Source organism: Micropterus dolomieu, linkage group LG05 (genome assembly GCF_021292245.1).
Source record: "Micropterus dolomieu isolate WLL.071019.BEF.003 ecotype Adirondacks linkage group LG05, ASM2129224v1, whole genome shotgun sequence".
Taxonomy (NCBI): Eukaryota; Metazoa; Chordata; class Actinopteri; order Centrarchiformes; family Centrarchidae; genus Micropterus; species Micropterus dolomieu.
In genome coordinates this window covers 551,750-570,353 of record NC_060154.1, presented here as the reverse complement: position 1 = coordinate 570,353, position 18,604 = coordinate 551,750, and the positions used below count along the sequence as shown (strand labels likewise).

At 43.2% G+C, this 18,604-nt stretch overlaps 2 protein-coding genes and 1 long non-coding RNA gene across 4 annotated transcripts in view; 1 reads left to right on the top strand and 2 right to left on the bottom strand.

Annotated features, from left to right (window-relative positions):
- niban1a (niban apoptosis regulator 1a) overlaps window positions 1-2,689 on the bottom strand; it is a 47,929-nt gene extending 45,240 nt beyond the window's left edge. Inside the window, exon 1 of the mRNA XM_046048790.1 lies at window positions 2,554-2,689. Within this exon, the coding sequence (XP_045904746.1) occupies window positions 2,554-2,608 (55 nt within the window). The 5' untranslated portion in view covers window positions 2,609-2,689. The remainder of the gene's footprint in view (window positions 1-2,553) is intronic.
- Window positions 1,721-3,680, top strand: LOC123970641. Its single transcript, XR_006825031.1, has 3 exons — window positions 1,721-2,636; window positions 3,210-3,276; window positions 3,409-3,680. It is a non-coding gene; the product is annotated as an uncharacterized LOC123970641 (long non-coding RNA).
- A 249-nt stretch (window positions 3,681-3,929) lies between these two features.
- trmt1l (tRNA methyltransferase 1-like) lies at window positions 3,930-18,441 on the bottom strand. Of its 2 annotated transcripts, none has more exons than XM_046048794.1 (16): window positions 18,294-18,441; window positions 15,545-15,631; window positions 15,295-15,357; window positions 14,811-14,924; window positions 12,530-12,594; window positions 11,920-12,076; window positions 9,867-9,990; window positions 9,708-9,787; window positions 9,119-9,371; window positions 7,994-8,206; window positions 7,714-7,904; window positions 6,130-6,196; window positions 5,723-5,886; window positions 5,561-5,626; window positions 4,631-4,757; window positions 3,930-4,536 (listed from the first exon to the last, which is right to left on the bottom strand). In XM_046048794.1, exons 1-16 carry the CDS (start codon window positions 18,352-18,354, stop codon window positions 4,353-4,355), a joined length of 2,016 nt encoding a protein of 671 aa, XP_045904750.1. In that variant the 5' UTR covers window positions 18,355-18,441; the 3' UTR covers window positions 3,930-4,352. The 2 variants fall into 2 exon arrangements, with proteins under 2 accessions (XP_045904750.1, XP_045904751.1); XM_046048795.1 differs by having other exon boundaries at window positions 9,867-9,987; window positions 18,294-18,440.
- Between the last annotated feature and the right edge of the window lie 163 nt (window positions 18,442-18,604).

Sequence of the window (18,604 nt, the reverse complement as noted above, 5' to 3'; positions counted from 1 at the left end):
GTTTTTAGTTTCTTTGGTCAGACACTGAACGCCCGTTTTCTATTTTGATAAAAGTCAGTGGACTAAAAATGAAAAAAAACAAGGCTTTATTGTGAGATTATTCTTGATGATTGTTATCAGGGCTGCAAATAAAGATTATTTTATTATCAATTCATCTGCTGATTATTTCCTTGATTAAAAAGTGAATCACTTGATCTATAAAAAGGCTTTAAACTGTAGCTTGTTTTGTTCAACCAACACTCCAAAATGCTCAATTCACTAAAACATAAAGACTAAGAAAAAGCAGCAAATCCTCACAAGTGAGGAGCTGGAGCTGTGGAATGAATGGTGAAAAATGACTAAATGTTGATTTGATTATCAAAATAGTCCATCTAAAATGTGCCTCATTGTCGAGGGATCGGCCTCCACCCAAACTGGACTCACTCATGAATCATTTGTACTGACTGCAGGCTCACTTCATCCATCCCAACCCAGTAAACTAGCACCAATTGTTGAGCAAACTCTTCCACACCAGCCTCCACCCTCCACACACATTTTACTGACTGAGAGAGGAATGTTTTCACCGTGACAAATGGATGCACAGTGTCGCTGCTCTGAGTTAGCCCTCCGCTGAACGGCAGCCAGGAAAAACTGACGAGGCCAACGCGAAAGCACAGACGTGTCCCAAAGTCTGCAAGACTGGGGCTCGAGCTGCTTTTACACACACACACAGAACTGTATGAGCTGCAGGAGATAAAACCACCCAAAACTAAAAGCAAGAGTCTGAAAGCCGGTTTCCTCCGGCCTTGAACATGTAGAGAACATTCAGAGGAGCCAGCAGGCAGACTGAGGATCCCTGTGAGGCTGGTGACAAACAGAGTGTACAGAACTAAACACATGGGACACGATCAATATTCTTACTTTTCCATTCCCATTTTGAACATATGTACAACCAGTGTCAACACCAACAACAGACACGGTGGAATTTATATTCATATTATGCTGCGTTTTAAGTCACTGTTGCCATTTTCGTCTTTGTTCTCCATCATTTAAGCTTCGCCTCTTTTTTTTTTTTCCAGCTTTCTGACTTTTAACCTTCGTTTTTGTTGTGTTTTTCTGCAACAGCTTCACTGAGCACTGACCCTGTCTGTTGTTCCTGTGACCCAGGATCCTCGATCCTGCTCACACCTGGTTTCTGGCTCCAGAACTCTCTGTTTGATCAGAAGTCACCAACGCAAACAGCACGGGACCACTGACACGAGTCCGGCTGTTCAACATTCAACCTTAAACTAACAACACCTGTTGTTCCTCCAACACCACCCCCCTCCCCACCTGACCGTGAGCTGTCTCGACGTTTCCCGACTTCCCGAGGGTTTCATTTTCTCCTGATATTGTGCATTTGTTGAGACATAGTCACAGATTACAAATATTTGAAAAGTTGTGCAGCGGACTGAGCGAGTCTTTACCTGGATGGTTGGAGACCTCTTTGAGAATTTGAGGAACAAGTGTGGGGGATGTTGGAACATAGCCAGGCATTCATCTTTGAGTAATTCAGATGGTGAGCTCTGTATGACCACAACACGACTCACTACAAACATGGGGCCACTCCTGACCTGAAGTGAACTAAGCAGCTGAGGATTTTCAGCCACCAGGTTGTCACCAAACAAACTCAGGTTAACCTAATTCTGTATACGGCCCCCCAAAAAAGTCCAGATCAGCCCTGCATACAAAAGAACTGTTGGTGTAGCGCTTCTGCTGGTCACCAAACATCCCCCTGGCTCATTTGTGTACATTTAAAGACAAACTTCTGAATCAGCTGTCTGATTTGGTCTCTTAGTGCTGCACACATGCAGGCCACCTTCCCTGCATGAACACCTGTGTCGTTCAAACACAACAAACAAAACAACAGGAGCATCTTTTGTCTGTGGACAGACCCAGCAGCAGAGGAGACACGAGACAAAAGAGGGAACAGGTCTCTCTTTGCTTTCCCCTGCGGGACTGAAGAGGCAGGAGCTGCCAGATCAGCGCCACATCAACCTGAGCTGTAAACACCGACAGCAGCATTAACATTAAACCCCCAGCTGAGGTCTTTAACTGTCAGACAAAGTGCCTGCAGGATGGTGAATTGGAGTGTGGGAGAACATTTATGTGGAAAGATAAAAACCAGACAGACAGGTTCCACAGCAGGCGGACTGAGATTCGGGTTCTCTGAAAACAAGCTGGGGTGAAATTAAACCCTGTATTTGACCCCACCGAAACCCTCAGCTGAGTGAGATGCGATGGTTTCAGCTCAGACATGAATGAGACACTGATTCTGACTAATCAGGAGGACAGCAGCTGAAATCCACGGATCCTCCTGAAGCGCAGACAAAGACGCGCGCCTCTCTGACTGATTTACAGATTTCCACTTATCCCTAACAAGTCCACATTAAGCTCCATGACAACACAAAGCGAGAGTCGCGGAAGTGTCCCCTAAAAACCCAACAGAAAGGAGCCGCAGTGCGTTTTCTCCGCGCTGGATGAGGCGCGGCGGTGCGTCCTCGCCGCTTCGCTCCAACACGTTTTAGTTTTTACCTTTAATGTAGTCGGATTTGGTCTCATCCAGAAGACCGGACGCGGAGTTCCCCATGGTGCTGCTGCCTGGAGAGGATCAACAGGTAGGGCGCAAACACCGTCACGTCGATCTGCAGCAGTGAATCAGGCAGGGAGGCCCTCCTCCTCCTCCTCCTCGTCCTCCTCCCTCCCCCTCGTCCTCCTCCTCTGAACAGTGTGTCATTCAGTGACGCTCCGGCAGGAATGCCTGCTCACTTTTTATCCTAGAGGCGCCTGGAAACCACCCCTGATGCTGTGACAGTTGAGTTAGGAGTCCCGGGGGCAGTGGGCCAATAGAGGGCGATCAGGCGCCGCTCTCACACAGAGAAATAATACATTCAGTGTATTATTTAAAATGCACAATATAAACACACTTCATCATTGTACATGGACACAGTGTATTAGCCCAACTCAGTCTGCGAAGACTTGTGTTGCTCTGGAGGAGTGATAAGAAAAATAACCTGAGTGATGTCATAGTGATGTCATCGGGGTTCAATCAAGCCTTCAGTTATTTTAGCCGTGGAACAGTTAAAAAACACAAAGCTCAAACACATTACAGTTGTGTCATACATAAACATATTTTGAAATCACAAATGATCTTTTTTACTTATTGTTTATTTATGTCTTTTGCATCTCAGAGCCATTGAGAAGCGGCGACATCACCGAGGCAACTGAGCAAAAACCAATGAAAATCAATCTCCAGCTGTAATAACTCCACCCAAACGCAGCTTCACAACAGTGACAATTACTTACAATACTTCTTTTTCTAAAATACAGCCTTAGACTTAGTTCAGTTTCAAGTTAAAGATTTATTTTATTTCCTATCTACCTCTGCAGGGTCCATCTGTCCAATCTGCTGCTCCTAATGAAGTGTCCTCTCAGATGATCTGGGATCAGGTCCAAACACCACAGGGTGAAGCAGCTTTCAGTTTTTATGCTCTATATATCTAAAGCTAACTTCAAGTCTTCTCCAACTCTCAGTTCTTTTAAATCAGAGCTCAATACTTCACATTGAAGCACATTGAAGAGCCTTGTTGTTGAAAATGTGCTGCACAGATAAACTTGCCTTTCTGTTCTAATTGATGACTTAAATTGCAATAAAATTTCTTTTTCTGAAGGAAATTAAAGAAGTACTCCCTCCAATTTATTCACTGTTTACAGTCCCTACAGGACTGTGGTTGTTTTGCACTTTATGCAACTAACATAACATCATTACTCATCTACTGTAACTGTGGAAGATAGAATTATATGTTGAACGTGAGGCTACATCTGTGCACAATTGTCTCCCTCAGACAAAACAGAGTTTTTTTGTGGCTCAATAATGAATTGCAACATCACATACCTGAGAAATCAGCAAATTCAGGCTTTGCAGAAATATTTTATTATGTTTTAATAAGAAAGGAGACACAAAACAACAAACAATAAACCAGCTAGAGAAGAAAAAAAGCTTTTTGCAACATGAATTTTCAAGAAGAATCTGAAATAAATATATAAATCGGGCTCATCTGTGCTGCAGGATCAGGTTGGTTTTGCAGTTTTAATAAAAATTCACATTATTTTTTTGGTTTTATTAAAGACTTTCTACTTTGTTCTAGTAAAAGCAAATCCAAATACAGAGAAGTTGGTGGGTTTGTTTGGATATCAGTGCAGTCAGAACTGTGTTTAGGCGAACAGAAGCAGTAGAGTCGGATTAGAAACGAGGCGAGAGTCTGAGAGCCGACTGACTTTGTTGGGAGTTTCCTCTCAGGGGTGTGAGTCGACCTCGGCCCTGCTGGTTTGTGTCACACCGTTTTCTCTGTGGTCACACTCGTCTGAGTCGCGGTGGAGTACGTGGGGACGCTGTACTTTGTGAGGACCGATTTAAACTGCTCCAGCGTGGCGTCGGTTCGAACCCCCGTAGGGTCAAAGTGAGTCCGACTCACCCTGAAGCCGGCCTCCGTCAGGTACTGAAGAAACTTGTTCAACCTGTGCAGAGAAACATTAAGCATAAATAAAATGTTATGTCTGTACCGAAGAGGACTCTCCGAACAGTTCAGCCCAGAGGAAGAGAGTCACTTACTTGGGCATGTTCATGCCTCTGATGCTGTGGCGGTGGATGCTGTAGTAGAAGGGCGGATGTTCCAGAGAGGCATCAGACTTCAGCTTCTTCACTACATTTCCAGACTCCTCTCCGGTCTTTCTCTTTCCTGCAGAAACACTGAATATTAGAGATCCGAACAGAAAACTAAACGATGTCCAACATGTTTATTTAACCCCTCAAACTTTGCTAAACCCATCTTTACAATCTCATGTTGTTTGGTCAAATCTACAAAAGTGTAGTTTTAAAATTGTAGTTGAGATCCCTAAGATGTCAGATGTGATTACTAAAAAGAAAAGATATTTACATAGAAAATATTTCCAGTTGGTTTTATGGTACAACTATAGATTAACTGTGTTTTGTTTGTGTTTTGGCTTCTTCTAGCTTCACTGAAGTATTAACACTGTCAGACAGAGTAAAAGAAACTAAAAATCACAAGTTCAAGAGCTTAAAGTTGGCACTCAAACGTAGGTTTTCCCAGCAAAGCATCTTCTTGTAAATTTTCTGTTGGGGGTACAACATAGTTGGGCTACATTGCCCTCTAGAGGACAAATGTTGAGCTGCAGTAACTGAGGCCAAAATTTCACTTTTTCACTTTTGTTTCTAAAGCACGTTTCAAACAACCGGTATTGAGCGAAGCGCTGTACAAATTAAATGTACATTTATTAAATGATAAAAGTCCAACATGGGCCCTAGTTGTCTCTTCTTTGAATATTCTGCTTTGAACTCTTAATGTTGATTCACCTGTTCTGCGTTTTGTTATTAGAGTTTCAGGCAAGATGTGAAAGCAAGCATGCTGCAGAACAGAGAAGCAGAACTGGGAATAGAAGGCCACAAGTTCAACTGGTTCAGACTGGGACCTCATTATGTTATATTGATTATAGAGGTTTCTAAAAACAGTGACTGGCTCACCAGACTGATCAGCAGGACCCGACTCATCTCCGCTCTGCAAGGTCTTAATGACGACGCCACACTCCACTGCAGAGGAAACAGAGCATTATTTATACACGTGTTTCGTCATAGGAACATCAGACACACTGTAAAGATGGAGGGGGGGGGGCGTCAGACTCTTACCCTGGTTAGTGAGAGCGGACGCCCCGTGGACCAAAGACTTGAGGGTGGTGCACTCGGACTCGCAGATCAGAGTTTTGACGAGCGGCTGGATGTCGTCCATACTGTGCTGCACCGCCGCCGACAGCATCCTCCTCAGGAAGCCCGTGTTAAACAGACCACCACACCTGGACACACACATCTGTAACTGTACTATACCTGTGAGGACCTTCACTGACGTGATTCTAACCTGAACCCAAAAACCAAGTCTTAAAGTCTAACTTATATCTCAATATCTCATTTTTGTTTGTTGCGTACACCGGAGGATTTTTAAAGTACATGCCGTATATAGTTACTTTACATAGTGCTCAGAGAGATGTGTATGTGCGGTTAAAGCTGCTGTGTGCAGTGATACTTAAGAGGTCTTTTACCATAATGGACCCAGCTGCACCGCTGTCTTTCCAGGCAGACTTCCGTGACAGTTGCAGGGCAGCGTGTCTGGAAGAAACACAAGTTAGGACATGATTTACCTTCTCTGCATTTAAAAAAACAACAACTTTATCTATTACAGAAGGACCAGACCTTATACATTTTGACCAACTCACTGAATGACATTAATTAGCTCCAGCTGATTAAATCTGCCGGCTACAGGTGTCTCTACGGCCGATGAGGAAGCCATGATGGTTGTCGACTCAGTGTTCACAAAACTTTTTTTATAGCTTGAAAAACACTGTCAATACTGATACGGGAAATCTCCGTACATCAGTATGTCCTTGTTGAATATCATTCTCATTTTGCTGCACAGAAAATTTGTAAATTCAACACAAAGTAGCGTGCGTAACACCAGGGACAAGGATCAAAGTAAGTCCAGGACTTTGGGATGCTATCGCTGGAAGGCTGATAGCAGTCATTTTATAAATAGTTTAGAATGTTGCCAATAAACTAAACCAAAGCCAAACCATCACATTGCGTTTTCTTCCTGTGCATCAATTTGACTGAAGTAAGCAGAAGAGCAGCGGTTGGCAATAGGTGGCCCGCGGGCCAGAAATGGCTCAGTCATGACAGCTACAGTTACTCACACAATCACTTCCTCTTAAGTGATTGTGCCTCCAAAATAAAAGCGAGAGAACTTTTTGTGCAGCAATGTTTTATGTCAAGTTTATTGAGAGCTTTACTTTGAAGAGTTCTGAAGGAAATTCAGAATTGTCTCTGGCCTGCTCCACACACCTCTGAAAAAGCAGACAGTAAACGTGTGATTGGATTCTCTAAAAATAAGCGTCCATAGGTTTATGAATGCGGATCAAACGTCAGGAAGCGCACACACAATGTAGCTCATGCTTTATTGTGAGCATGTGCAAAAGTGTCCGTCTGCAGCTAGCCTCCTTATCAAGGCCCGGGTCTCTCGCCGACCCCCCCCCCCCCTTTCAAATAACACAAACGTCTCATGCAAATATAAATATTACTTCATTTCATATCCTGCACAAACCTGGCACATTGCACATATTTGTTGTCAATTGTTGATCATTGTTGTTTTATTTATTTTTTTATTTATTTTTTTAATTTATATATTTGTTTATTCCATATTGATATATTTCTACGTTTATTTGTGTCAACTGTATGTTTGTCTGCCTGTAGCACCTCATCACCAAAGCAAATTCCTCGTATGTGTAAAACACTACTTTTCAATAAAGCTCCTGATTCTGATTCTTCTGATTATAATTTATTTGTTTATAATCAGTTTGTTCAGAGTAAAAACTCTGAGGGTTTCATTTTCTCCTGATATTGTGCATTTGTTGAGATATAGTCACAGATTACAAATATTTGAAAAGTTCTGCAGCGGACTGAGTGAGTCTTTACCTGGATGGTTGGAAAAGAAAAAAAGATTCTGCAGTATGATGTGATCGATCGTAACCCTCCCAACAGGAGTCCTGCACACGAGTATCCAAGGATTTGAAATAATTTGACTATGTTCTGGCCCACCATGTAACGGCTTGAAAAAGATTTGGAGCACTCACCGTCCACCATGTTGCCCAGTTTGAGGAAGACTCTCTCTTCGCACCACTGACAGTGGACCAGTTTCCTTAACTTCTTCGCTGACTCGTCAGCCTGTGTTGGACCCCTGAGGACTCTCACCACCACCAGGACAAAATGCTCCAACGCCACCGCCAGCAGCACCTCGATGCCTTTGTTGCAGCGAGCCGCCGCTCTACAGCAAACAGCAAGAGATCAGGATTCAGTTCAATCATGTTTTCTTCAGCCTCTGTATCACGTTAGATACAAAATTAAAAGTTCTACCTGGCCACGGTGGCTATGACCATGCGTGCAGCGAGCTCTTTGTAGTACTCGGTGCGTACGATGTGGCAGCCGTAGTGACGCAGGGTGACGTTGGGAGACTTGGAGTACAGAGAGCCCGTGTCGGTGGACGTCACAGAGATGATGCCCAAGTTCCGGACGTTCCTGAAGGCGGCGTCCAGGTAGTTCACCGCCGTCCCATACGGATCCAAGTGACTGAAAGAGATAACGCGACTAATTAAGTCACTTTGTTTCTTTATTTGAAGAATCCAAAAAGCCCCCATGCATCCAAGCTAATCCCTCTTTTACAGACAAGTAAAGTTTGTGTCATTACACATTGAAAAAAGACCTCTTAAAGGTTCAGTGTGTGAAATTTAGTGGCATCTAGTGGCGAGGGTTGTAAATTGCAACCATCCGTCCAGTCTACCACTGCCCCCTAATATTTCAAAGAGCGCAGGACAGCTACGGTGTCTCTTCTGAGACAGCAGAGAGTGGCCAGTCAAGAAATGAGGTTACTTTAGGTAGATTTATTAAGAAATTATATTTACTGAATTATTCAGTAAAACTATATGTTATTGTGACTTGGCCACTGAGAGATAACATGGAAAATGTGAGCCAAACACTGTCACTGTTTCTGCACCACAGTCCATTATAAACCACACATTAGATAAAGTTTATACAAACATTGACCACTTCCTCTGTAGTGGTTTTGCCTACAAAATAAAAGCACAAGAAGCTTGTTTACTACAATTCTGTATTTGGACTTGAACTAAGTTTTTACTTTTGAATGACGTTAAAAGAGTCTGTAGCTGCTTGACACACGTCAGAAAACGTGATTCCCCTAAATGTCCTCTGCCTGGAGATACTGGGGAAATGAAAAAAGCGTCCGCAGGTTGATGGATGAGGATCAAACACCGGAACAAAAACAGCGCAGCACATGCCGCGATCTAAGAAACGTTCACTGCAGAATTCATTTGTGGAAGAGAGAGAAAAAAAGTTGTATCTGGACAACAACGGCGCTCTACGGCTCCTAGAACACGTGTCAGAAAGTGTCAATAAAAGGAAACAATCTAAATCTATCATTCAAAGCTAAATCGATTACAAACATGAACAAATCCTCCTACTTACATGTAGTCGAAGGGCCGCAGGTGCATGATGACATTTGCGTCCATCTTGGCCACCTCCACCGTAGCGATGGGCACTCCCTTGACTTCACTGCCGGCCACGTCGGGCCCCCGGGGTCCTCGCGAGCCTCCGTCCACCCGGATGTTGTTGAGCTCGCAGTTCTCTTTGATCATTTTGACACACGTGTCGCTGATATCCGTTATGGTCACTTTGACGGCGTTACGGAGGTGCTTCGCCCACTGGAGGCCCATAATCCCTGAGAAACAGACGCAAGATGGAGTCGCAAGGTTGCATTGTGGGTCTGGGATTTAAAATATGTGGTTAGGCTTGATAATCAATCTTGATTTAATTTTCTTTAAACTAGGGCTGCAACAAACAACTGTTTTCATTATTAATCACTTATTTTCTCAATGAATCCATCACTGTCTGTCAGAAATGACGTTTTCCTAATAAACCTGACTGTATTTTTTTAAAACTAGTTCTTGCATTTACAAACAGGCATGTTATGTGGTACTAACTTGTGTTTTATTCAGTGGAGTTCTGCTTATTTTAATGCTGCTTTCATTATTTCAGGAGATGATTACAGTCTCACCTGTGGCTCCAAAAGCATCCAGACACTCGAGCGGGTTTCTCTCTTCAGCCAGAACAGCCAGCGAACAAAACACCAGCTGCCTGAAACACACACACAAATTCAAACGTCAAAATCTGCGCGTATATTTCTGTAAGAACTCGTTTCGTTGCGCGTGCCGACCTGTTGGTCTTCATCTTGCGGTTGAAGTAGGTGTCACTCTTCTGCGGGGTGGTGTGGTTTGGGAGGAGCTGGACGTTGGTTCCGAGTTCTTTCATGATTTCATACGCCTGGCCGGAGGGAGCTGCTGACACATTCAATCACAGTAGCATCACTTTTTACACTGGATTTTGTTGCATGAGGATAAAGGAGTCTCTGGGGATTCACCGACTCGCAGCTCAAAGCGACGCCTCAGCAGACAGGACCGGTGAGGAATAAGGAGATCTGGACATAAAGCATGTCTCTCATAGGACAGAAGGTTCCGGGCGTTGCTTAGCCAATACTACATTACCACAGCATGTGTATGAATAAATAATTCTAGTGTGTTTTCATTGATTTTTCTGCAAGGTGTACAAGTAACCTGTCATCTTAAGTGTGCTGAACTTGATGGCAGTTGCCTAATTACAAATCGATCTAAGGGAAATATCTGACCCTTTAGTTTCCCCAGACTGCGTCTGTCTGCTGCTGAGCAGCTCGTGTTGTACAGCAGCTTCTTCTCTGAAAACAGCTTGAAATGACGCTATGAGACACTTGTGGGCTGGAAAAACCACAAGAATGAGCTGAAAGCCGCCATAAAGCTCTGTAGAGCCAAAGGGAGCTGCAGAGCTTAGAGAGAGATCCGTTGGTTGATCACTCGACTGATCGCTTTTACATATTGATTATAGCCATTTTCAAACCAACTGAATCAAAAGTTTTAGTTGACCTCAGATGGTCGGTCACTAGTTCGAGGTCAAGTTTATTCTTATAGCACATTTAAAAACAACCCTAGTTGACCAAAGTGCTTTCCAGGTTCAGAATACACAACATATATATAACATATAATATACACGACAACAACAGTAGAGAAGGTCAATAATGTCAATACTCAACTCTGTTTGAAGGCCAAGGAAAAGAGGTGGGGCTTTAGCAAGAATTTAAAAGTGTCAGCGGTCCGAGCATTTCTTATGTCAACAGGTAAAATATTCCAAAGATTAGGAGCAGCTAATGAAAAGGCTCGATCTGGGGACATCGAGGAGCATCTGATTGGATGACCTCAGCGCTTTGACAGGAGTGTGTGTGCATGTAAAAGTTCTGATAAAAATGGTACACAACCCTTTTAAGTTTTTAAGTTTTTAAAAACTAGTAATAAAATATTAAAATCAATCCTAAAGCGGACAGGACACTACTACAACCAGAGGATGCTGTCTATGAGCAGCTGATGTCACAAACTTCATCAGACTGTAGAGCGCTGACAGGAAATGGGGGCCGGAGACGGAGATGTTCATCACATTGACCACCGTGACGCCCCGACCATGATCAAACACGGTTATGTCGTGGATATGATAACTCAGCTAGGGCTGGCTGTCAGCAGGTGGGTCGCCCACTAATCAGAAGATCAGTGTTTTGATCTCTGGCTCCTCCGGTCTGCATGTCGAAGCGTCCTTGTGTAAGAACGTGTGTCAGAGTGATTTCTGAATGTGACAAGCCGTGCAAAACGCGGTCGGAAGACTTTAAAGGCGCTATACAACTGCAGTCCACATTTTTTCAATCAGCTAGAACAGTAAAAACTCTTGATCTTAACAACAGGTACAGGTGATATCATGATATTAAAGGGACCAAACCTCCAGACGACTGTTATCGTAGTAAAGGGGCATTCCAAAAAGTGTACACACGAGGATCAGTTTACTCATGAGGAGCACGACACAGCCCGTGTTGTTGTATAATAACATCTGTGGCTCTGGAGGAGCTCCGTCAAGTCTGAGAAAATAACCCGCTTCAGCCTGGAGACTACAAACCAGTGCTACAGCATCCAGGTGTAAGGAGTTTTAGATCTACCAGCCGGTGAAGGTCTCGCTGAGATACAGTAGTATAGCGTTGCATTAAGGGAAGTGTAGGATCCAGTATTTTGTAGAGCCTGGATGTCTCAACCATCACTGCTTTAATTCTGCTCATTTGTTTTTTAACACGTCTCTTGTGAGTCCCCCCGATCGCCCCGTGTTCAGCCAGTGAAGCGATTGTGGGTGTCGGAGTTTATTACCCGGCTCCTCGAACGTGGCGTCCGAGCTCCCGGAGTAGCTGGCTTCAGTCTCTCCTTTGTTGACGTGTCGCTTCAGGTGGCTGACCATGTCCGTCTTACGGGCGATGGTGACAGAACACACGACACAGTGGTAGTGAGCCACGTGTCTCCCCGAGGCCTGGAAAGGGTTTAATACAAAACAATTACTGGTTATGGAAACAAAAGTACTGCAGATACTTTACAGTATTGTCATGTGGCAGGACTAAAAGGAGTACAGACAGAAGTGACAGAAATTCATTTATTAAGAAATTACAGGACTGTCAGCTGTTCTCTGCTTTACATCAACCAATAAAAGGACAGAACCCAGGCAGCTTTAATTAGACAGCAAATTATTGTAAAGAAGTGGAAGACACCTCAAGAAAAGTTCTTGAGTGGGGAAGATTTATTTCTAAGAAAGCTGTTTTGTATTTTAGTGTCATGTGTGTGTTTGGTTGAGCAGCGAGAGGGAAAATGAGGCTGTGTCAAAATAAAAAATTACAATAATCATAAAAATAGAAACCGCAGGACCCTTGAATTAAAGCCGCTGAAGGGAACCTGATCTGTGGACAGTTTGTGTGTTTTAATTCCTCACCTGATCTCCACTGAGGCTGGGCTTCAGGTTTCTGCAGGGCAGGTGGCAGATGCACATCCTCTGGCCTGTTAAAGGTCAACAATTAAGTTGTTTGAATTAAGATTTGATGGCGTGTCTTCCCATTCAGCCTAATTTCCTGACACCAAGATATCAGTAATGTCAGTTTCAAACCTGTTTATTTATTTATTTATTTATTTTACACGTCCGGAAATCACCATATTTATCTTTGTGTAATTTTTCAGACCTTTACAAGCACTCTAAATGTATGTGGACCCTTCTCCACGTCCTGTGAGGCTGTTCTCGTGCTCTAACAGTATAAATGTACTCTAAAATCTATGAAAAATGCAAAAAATAATGCTAAAAGTGAATGTTTTTGTCTAAAAAAACAAAGGCATTATTTTAAGCTGTAACCACTAAACCATCTATATTTTTACTTTATAAGAGACTCAACTGATTATAAATCCTCACTGATGAACTTCAAATCAATGTCCCGTACATGTTTCTTCCACCTTAGAAACATTGCCCGACTCAAACGTGTTGTTTCAGAGACAGAACTAGAGACGATCAATCGTGCATTCACTTCATCCTGATTAGACCACTCTAACCCCCTCTTCACCTGCCTCAGCAAGTCGTCTCTGGACCGTCTACAAATGGTCCAGAACGCTGCTGCTAGGCGGTTAACCAGGTCTTGCAAGACAAGTCCCATCACACCCATCCTGCCATTGTTACATTGGCTCCACGTCAGTTTTCTACGTGTAGAACCCTGCATGGTCAGGCACCTGGGTACATCTCCGACCTGCTTCTCCCGTATACCACCACTAGGCCACAAAAGGTGACTGTGGAACGCCCTTTCCATCGACTTGCATTACGCAGCAGAAAAGTATTTTATTGAAGCTGACCTTTGTTTCGCCAGGCGCCATCTAAAGTGTGCAAACGTCTGTTAACGCTTACGTTTCATTGATTATTAATGATTAATATTTTACGAAGTTGTTTCTTTACAATTGTTCTTTTCTTACTCTTTTAAATCACTTTGAGACTTTGTTCCGGGACGAATGAAACACTTTTCAGATAAACGTCATTTTAAAATATCACGTTACAGATAGAAATCATTTGTTGCTGTCATCAACAACTCACGTGTGTGTTCTATCAATACCAGGTGTTCTCTTGTTAAAATGTGGAACGACTTCAGTATAATTTCACTTTGAAGGAAAGGTGCGCATTGTTTCATCCGTCCCTACTGTGCAGGACGGATGATACACAATGATATACATTTAAATAGTTTAAGTTATTCTTGTTTTTATTTAGAAAGCTTGACACTGCCCTTCTTAATATGTAATTGCAAACTAAATATGTCCTTTATCTTAATAAAAAATAGTATAAATACAACTTAGCTAGCTGACTAGAAAATCGAACAGCTAATGCACATTTGGATTAGATTTGGCTGCCGTTTTTATCTACATCTGCAGCCTGTTTTCCTGCTCTACTGTGAAGATCCTGTTATTTGGCTGTGAGCATCCTGGTGGTCCAGCATGCAGCCCGGTGGACTCTGCCCCCCCTCCCGCCGTATCTAAATAAGGTAGAATGGATTGAAACAGGTGTTTCAATCGTCCCGACAGTGACTCTTGACGTTTAAACTTCACTCGCTTCTAAACTGTAAAACTTTGACATTTAAAATTTCAGGATGTGTTAAAGTACTAAGTAATCTTTCATGTGATCATGACCACGGCACATGTAACAATAAACTCAACTCGTCATTCAAAAAATAAAAGATCGCTTGAGTGAATTTACTTTCTGTGACTGAAAACAGCTTCTTTCATATAACTCCATGAAAGTGTGACGTATCCATCTGATTTTTCCCGGTTCTGTTAAGTACTGTGTTCTGTATGTGCTGAGCTAGTTTGGCATATCAGATGTATGTATGGGCTCCGAGAAAATCTCTGTTTCATTCGTCCCGAGTCTCTCCCCTGTTTACCTAAGTCTTGTCTGACCATTGGCTAATTACGTCAACACTAATTTTCCCTGCCTGTGTTTGCAGGTTTGTCTAAATGCTTTTTGGTGAGTAAATGTTTGGACAACAGTGTTTGTCTCTTTCCAGTTCTCAACACGACGGTGTCCCTGTGCACAAAACCAGCTCCATAAATAAAGTGGTTTTCCCAGTTTGGTGTGGAAGAACCTGACTGGCCTGCACACAGAGTCCTGACCTCAACACATCCAGCCCTCTTTTGTATGAACTGGAACGCCGACCTGATCACCAGCATCAGCTTGTGACTAAGTGTTTCACCTTCAAACTCCACGTAGACTTTCCAGTGGAGGTTCTGCAGGTGTCGGCGGAGCTTGTGGCTGTAGCAGGCTTTAAACTTCTCCTCAGGACACAGAGGACACGACTTCCGTCCCGCTGATGAGAGAAAACACAACATCACTAAGGCTGCAGCTAACAATTGGTTTCATTATTATTTTCTTGATTCATCGACTGGTCTATAAAATATATTTAAAAAAACAACATTTTAAATATGAAATCTTTAATGTTTTGTCCAACTGACACTCCAAAAACTAAAAGATATCGTGTTAACCATCACCCAACGTTTAAAGCAGCAAAAATGACCAACTAATGTGGCCCTTTTTACTTGAAAAATGACTTGAACAGTTAATCGATGATGAAAATAGTTTGATTAAGTGTCCTCTGTTTCCTCTACGTCATCTCATTTATTTTATCACAATAAGAAAAAGAGAGGAATGATGAAGATTTACTGAAGAGCTGAACTTACCACCACTGAGTTCAACCAGCATCTCGAGGCCTTCCAGTTTAGTGTGGATGGAGATGTGTCTCTCTGTTGGTAGAAAAGGAGAATAATCGTTATTTTCATCAGGTCAAAATGTCAGAAAACATCAATCTGTAAAGTGTTAGTCATCCTGTCATTAAAGTTTCCTCCTTAAAATTCCACAAATACAGATGAAGCTGACAAAGCCATCACTAACTGATCAATACACAGGAACAGCTGTTATTAAAAAAGGTACCAATAGTTGTGGTTGAGGGTTTGGCATCGCTGTCTGCAGCAGCTTCGCTCTTCGCCGGCTGTTCTGCAGCTTGGTCACCATCGCCGCCTACACACACACACACACACACACACACACACACACACACAGAGGATTGTTTCAGAGCAGCTACACAGTAAACACTGTTATCATGTTAGTATGCTGTAATCTATTAGACTTTATAGATCCTACACTGGGGAAATTCACTTGTTACGACAGCTCCAGATACAACACAACCATCCATCGTCTTCAACCTCTGATCCTGTACATTCACAGGATCCTGCTGTCCGCTCTCTCAGCAACGGGCATCTCGAGTAAAGCACTCCTGTGTTTCGAATCCTACCTCTCGGGGCGTTTCCTACAATGTTTTGTGGCAAGGACACTTATCCTCCTCCCACTGCCTCTCCACAGGGGTGCCCCAAGGCTCAGTGCTTGGGCCCCTTCTCTTCTCAATTTACACCACCTCACTGAGGCCGATCATTCGCTCGCACGTATCATCTTCCTACCACTGCTACGCAGACGACACGCAACTCTACCTATCCTTCCCGCCAGGCGATCCCACCGTCTCGGCACGGATCTCGGACTGTCTCTCTGACATATCTGCATGGATGAAGGCTCGCCACCTTCAACCAAACCTCTCTAAGACTGAACTCTTGGTCATTCCAGCCAAGCAATCTATCCACCATAACATCACACTACAAACTGACTCCTCAACCATCACTCCAACCAGGGTGGTGAGAAACTTGGGTGTCATGATTGATGACCAGCTGTCCTTTTCAGACCATGTTGCTGCTGTCTCTCGGTCGTGCCGCTTTGCTCTATACAACATAAGGAAAATCAGTCCCTACCTCACTCAGTACGCCACCCAGCTTCTGGTACAGGCCATGGTTATCTCTCGCATCGACTATTGCAATGCCCTCCTAGCAGGTCTTCCAGCTTGTGCGGTGAAACCCTTACAAACGTTTCAGAACGCAGCAGCGCGTCTGGTTTTTGATCAGCCCAAAAGGACTCATGTCCCTCCATTACTCAGTGACCTCCACTGGCTCCCCGTGGCCTCCAGAATCAGATTCAAGTCACTAATGCTGCATACAGAGTGACTACTGGGTCTGCACCATCTACCTAAACTCCATAATACAAACTTACGTTCCTTCTCGGCCACTACGCTCCTCCAACGAACGCCGCCTGGCTCTGCCATCCCTTCACACAAAGCGACCTCAGTCCCTGCTCTCATCTGTGACACCACTATGGTGGAACCAGCTACCACACGCCATCAGAGCAGGGGCGTCTCTCTCTAACTTCAAGAAGCTCCTAAAAGCTCTTCTGAGAACACTTCCTCTTATAACTCCTAACTTCTAACAAGCACTTCCTGTGCTCTTTTCTTCTTCTTCTTCTATCTCCTTACAATTAAATAGTATTGACTATCACTTTTTTGTTAACTCTTACTTCTTTTCCTAGGTATTTACTCCATTGATGCGATATGTGCCATTAGCGGTTACTAGTATTTATTGTCAGTTGGAGATCTCATGCTGTATTTGATGCTTTGTTTCTGCTTGTATGTTGTTTCTTAAATGTAAGTCGCTTTGGATAAAAGCATCTGCCAAATGAGTAAATGTACAGGGTCGCGGGGCTGCAGGCAATCCCAGCTCACATTAACATTAAATAAAAAATATAAGATAGGCCTATAATAGAAAAAGAAAAATAAGAATAAGAGTTATGTATGTCTGCTGATTGTAGTCATGGCCCTGTAACAGTAATATGAATACATACAATTAGAAACTTTTTGGTGATTGGCCAACTTTGTGTTGGGGAACAGCATTTATTTATTTATTTATTTTAAAAAAGGGACAGTGCATATTAATGAACATATCAGCTTGCATCAGTGTAAATATGCCATATCTGTGGTACTACCATACCCAGCAGGTCATTACAAGGTCAATACAAAAAGGACAACATAATAAAACGATAAAAGAGACACCACAACATCCAAGACTTTATGCTTCACTCTGCAGATCATGAGCTGGTTTCCAAAGTAAAACAGGTATCAGGTGCAAGATGTTATGTTAGACATGCATGTTTAAAATGCCATTCTATGCAATTTAATGTATTCAGTGCAGTAAAGTGCTGCATCGAGAGTAATTTGGTCTCCTGACCTCAGTGTGTTCAGTTTCTAAGGCCCTGATCTGTTCCCACTGCTCTTATGTTGATATGATCTTATGTTGTTTACAGAAGTTAACAGCATCAGTGCTTAAATGTCAGCTGGCATTAGTTGGTTTCTTTTTCCTCTTTAAATTAAAACCACCCTCTCTCCGGGGCCGTTAAACCGTGAACGAACCTTTAATAAACAGACAGTTTAGCGTCCAAACGGAGCGGCTCTGCGGTCCTGTAGTGCAGCTCCGCGGTGAGGCCGTGTCTCCCGAAACTGTAGCGCAAGTGCAACCCAAAATACAACACTCTGATAAAGCCTCTGCGAAGAGCTACACTACTGTACTCAACCGGTAACAACAACGGTTCAGCTAATGTCAGCTCAAGCCCTTTTGTCGCTGCTATTGTTGACTATTTAGGTCCCATGGCGGAGCTCCGTGGTGAGGCCCTCGTTTAGTTCAGCACTTACAAACTCAGACCCTCCGCGAATTCGCTGCGCAGCGCAGATGGGGCCTAAACTACAATTTATTCTCCACTTTAACACCCTAAATTTAGTGTCCAAACGACAGACGGGGTGCAGGTTACTTACGTTTGATATCGACGTCCTCCTGGTGTAGCTGAGCAGCGTCTGCCTCTTTGAGCTCCGCCATTGCTGACTACAGCAACATACGCAGGAAATAGCTCTGTCGTACGTAGTTTACGTAAACTGCGCAGTTTTTAGTTGCCACTTGATTTAGTACCAGTCTTTTTATATACAGTCTATGGTAACAGCACGTAACGGTTAAATAAAGCATTAAAACAAACTGTATGAAGATATATCTACTGTGATACATGAACAAATATGAGCTTCTGTACTAAAAGTGTTTTTCTGTTAAAAAGTTATGTCATGCAGCTTTGTGC